This window comes from Bison bison, unplaced genomic scaffold (genome assembly GCF_000754665.1).
Source record: "Bison bison bison isolate TAMUID 2011002044 unplaced genomic scaffold, Bison_UMD1.0 scf7180017864361, whole genome shotgun sequence".
NCBI lineage: Eukaryota > Metazoa > Chordata > Mammalia > Artiodactyla > Bovidae > Bison > Bison bison.
The window spans coordinates 553,266-557,551 of record NW_011494933.1 but is presented as its reverse complement, the minus strand read 5'-3'; the positions used below and the strand labels follow the sequence as shown (position 1 = coordinate 557,551).

Genomic DNA, 4,286 nt, shown 5'->3' with positions numbered 1-4,286 from the left:
AAAAAAAAAAAAACTATTACTTTCCAGTTAAGGTGATGCGACTTACCTCCTGAAGTCAGTGTACTCCCATATGATGTAATATATTTACGTTTGGGACAGTGAGTTGTTATATTTAATAAAAAAGGAAGCTACATTGCTTATGTAAGGTTAAAAATTGTTTTAATGTTGTTTTATATTATATGTCTTAACCCAGCATCTATCCTATGACTTGCAGAATGGGTGCCTCCTTAAATTTTGCACCTTAAGCTCCTCTTTTGCATCAACCTTGTGCTGGCCCTGGCAATTCAGTAAAAGCGTATCTCCTGAGGTTCAGTTCATATAATGCAAGTACACAGCTCCTTAACAGTCTTGCTTGGACCAAGGAAACTTTGAGCTCTGTAGTATTGAATAAAACAGAATTCCTTTACAAATTTCACCATGGAAATAATTTCTTGCAAGTGAACTATGGAAAGACTACCAAATTTGAAGTTATATTCTCTGAGAAAAACCTCAAGTCTAGCCATTCTGTTAAATAATGGTGTATTTTTAATATATCATTGTTACTAACAGTATTATCATCTCTACATTTTCCCTACTCCCTGATGGGTAAAGGTACAGCTGAAATGTGCTAATGGAGAAAGAAAAATCTCCAGAAGAACAGGAATAATCTTTATCTACTTTTTTCAGAAACAGACTGGCATCAGAATGCTGTCACTCCAGAAATAAACTGTGCAAACAGATGATCTAGTAGTAAAGGCAAAGCTTATAACTTTAAACCAGAAGGAACCGACCAGTTTTATTTCTTCCCTAAGCAGGCAACAGATTTGTTTTTAATGTAAGGTTTTTTGAATCCAATTGTTGTAGCAAATAAACTTCCTTAGAGCTCACTAACTGTACCTGTTCTTCTTCAGCAAGTCCTCCTGACGTGTGAGACACTCCAAACACAGAGCAATGTTGCCAGAGCTCCAAAACAGTGAGACTGGGGGGTGCAGTGGTCCTGACTGGCCTGTACCCAGGAGCTCCTGGGGGGCTCTGTGCAGGATGTTCCGAAATGGGACTGACGCTGAGTTTATTGAAGAGGCAAACCCTCTGAGTAACAAAGAGGGCGGACTCACACAGATCTAAGAGTTGCCTCTGTGATTATCAGCAGGAGATGAAAGAATGGATGGCTACTTTAATCCCTCTGGACAGCAAAGGGATTTCTGTAAAAAGTCCAAACTAATAACAGTCTTTTAATTTCCTGCATTACCCAGATTATGAATTTGGCCCCAGATGTATCTCTACTATTGTTGCTGCTGAAGGGTTGCTTTAGATGGGGTTTCAGGTGTCACTGTGGACAAGAATTAACCAGAAAGTCTCCCACCTATTGCTGTCTTCTTTGATTCTGGGTTCAGATGTTCAATACACAGCTATGAAAAATGGCATCTAGCTATGATGGGAAAGATTATGAAAAAGAGAACAGATGCAAAAATAAGTGTGGGCCTGAGGTTCTGCCTTTTTTTTTTTTTGTCTTTTGTTTTCATGAGTCAGATTTATTTAAAAGATCTTCTAAAATTTCAAGTTATTAGCCAGTTTTTTTCAAAACTCTTCATACCTATTATTAATTTTTTGTTTTTTTGGCTGTGAGCATGGGGGTCTTAGTTCCCAACCAGGGATCAAACCTGTGCCCCCTGCAGTGAAAGCACAGAGTCCTAACCACTGGACTGCCAGGGAATTCCCTATTATTAACTATTAAATACAAAGAACTTCAGAATTTATAAGTTTTGTGTTTATAAAATATAGATAAGTCATTTCTGCCATTAGCTTGTGTCAACTTTGATTGTTAATATATCCAAAAAGTATTTAAGCTTCCCCATTTCACAATGTAATATCCGTCATCTATATGCAAAAGAAAACCTGATTTATACTGACATTTCTTACATATAATATTCTTTTGTTTTACGTAATGTAGTGACTGTCAGCACAATATGCACACACATTTGAGGTTCCTGCATGTTGTAAGGCCACTAAGTTTTTTTTAATGTTGGCTGTAAAAATACCACAGGCTTCCCTGGTAGCTCAGCTGATAAAGAATCCACCTTCAATGTAGGAGAGACCTGGGTTCAATTCTTGGGTTGGGAGCATCCCCTGGAAAAGGGAATGGCTGCCCAGTCCGGTATTTTTGCCTGGAGAATCCCATGGACAGAGGAGCCTGGCGGGCTACAGTCCATGGGGCTGCAGAGTCTGACATACCTGAGCGACTTTCACACATAAAAATACCGTGGTCCCCCAGTGGCACCCCCAGTGTTCTCAGCTGCAGCTCACCAGACAGCATCTCAGTGCCCAGACGACAGCAGCCTCGGCAGCAGAGCACGGCATGAGCAGGTCCCTGAAGACAGCGGGTGACTTACCTGGCTGGCTGCAGAAGGACTAGCACAGTTCTTCCGGTAACAGGCCAACATGTGGGCAGTCTGGTTAACCAGAATTTCCCGAATGACCTTCAAGGGTTGGTGAAGAACGGCTTTAAAAGCTGTTTGCACAAAACAATGAAAAGGGCATAAAAGGTTTAGCTCAGAAAGGAATCCCTCCAAATGTAATCAAAGAACAAATTGCTATTATCTTCAGACCGCTCAGCCAGGAATAACAGCATTTTAAAATGTTAAGGTCATTGGATAAGGCTCTCCTCTTGAGTAAGTGTGATGGTTTAGCCAAGGGAAAACAGTAGCCTACCTATAACAAAAGGCAGGAAATCGGTCCAGCTTCGTCCTCAGAAGATTAGAAACAGGACTCTACTCATAGAGAAAAGCAAGACCAGTTCACCATCTCTAATGTTCTGAACTCCTATGGGCTGGACTGCTCTTCCAAAGTTCAGTGTAGAATTTCAGCTGGGGTTTGGGACAAGGAGGGGAGGAGCAGCCAGGAAACTCCACCTCGGGCCCCTACCACTTCCTAATTATCTTGGTAAGGCTAATCCAGTTCAGTCTCATGTGAGGGACCCTATTCTTCCATTATCTCCATGTGCCTCAGGACACACTGGCACACCATCATGAGTCTCAGGATCACCTTCCTCAATTTCAACTCTGTTGCCCTGGGAAGGACTCAGTGTTCTTATTTGTCTAGACTTAGAAATGCTGACTCTTATTCTTCACCCTCTGCTTTTATAAATTCCGAGTTTACCCACCAGAAGGCTATACCATCCCAAGACCTATTAGCTACTAACTTGGTTTAACCCACAAGGCTGCCTGAACCACTAGGCAAGGTACTCTGCACCCCAGGATTAGCAGAGAGTTACCTGACTTGGCGAAGAAGTTGATGAGGGCATCTGTCTCGCAGCTCTTATACAGATCCGCCAACTGGGAGCTGCAGTTCAAGCCCAGGTTGTGAATCCGAAGTCGTCTCTGACCGCTGACAGTTGTGTAGAGCACGGCACACTGCAGAGGCAACGTGTTTGCAGGTTAGCACGTCCACCCAAGCTAGCCTGGTCTTACTTACATGCACAGGACAGCATGCACAGCTCCAAGACCTCTAAACCCCCCAACAGGCTTTTCCTATTATTGCTAAAGACTAAACCTCTTGAGGGGGTCGCAAGGAGTCAGACATGACTGAGCGACTGAACTGACTGACTGAAACCTCTTGAGAAACCTGTATGCAGGTCAGAAAGCAACAGTTAGAACTGGACATGGGAACAACAGACTGGTTCCAAATAGGAAAAGGAGTACTTCAAGGCTGTATATTGTCACCCTGCTTATTTAACTTATATGCAGAGTACATCGTGAGAAACGCTTGACTGGAAGAAACACAAGCTGGAATCAAGATTGCCGGGAGAAATATCAATAACCTCAGATATGCAGATGATACCACCCTTATGGCAGAAAGTGAAGAGGAACTAAAAAGCCTCTTGATGAAAGTGAAAGAGGAGACTGAAAAAGTTGGCTTAAAGCTCAACATTCAGAAAACGAAGATCATGGCATCTGGTCCCATCACTTCATGGCAAATAGATGGGGAAACAGTGGAAACGGTGTCAGACTTTATTTTTCTGGGCTCCAAAATCACTGCAGATGGTAACTGCAGCCATGAAATTACCAGACACTCCTTGGAAGAAAACTTATGACCAACCTAGATAGCATATTCAAAAGCAGAGACATTACTTTGCCAACAAAGGTCCATCTAGTCAAGGCTATGGTTTTTGCAGTGGTCATGTATGGATGTGAGAGTTGGACTGTGAAGAAAGCTGAGCGCCAAAGAATTGATGCTTTTGAACTGTGGTGTTGGAGAAGACTCTTCAGAGTCCCTTGGACTGCAAGGAGATCCAACCAGTCCATTCTGAG

General features: G+C 42.5%; 1 protein-coding gene across 1 annotated transcript in view; it reads right to left on the bottom strand.

Annotated features, from left to right (window-relative positions):
- SEC24D (SEC24 family member D) overlaps nucleotides 1-4,286 on the bottom strand; it is a 116,317-nt gene that overhangs the window by 12,475 nt on the left and 99,556 nt on the right. Inside the window, exons 17-18 of the mRNA XM_010855231.1 lie at nucleotides 3,251-3,389; nucleotides 2,370-2,488 (exon numbers count right to left, since the gene is read on the bottom strand). Of these exons, the coding sequence (XP_010853533.1) occupies nucleotides 2,370-2,488; nucleotides 3,251-3,389 (258 nt within the window). The remainder of the gene's footprint in view (nucleotides 1-2,369; nucleotides 2,489-3,250; nucleotides 3,390-4,286) is intronic.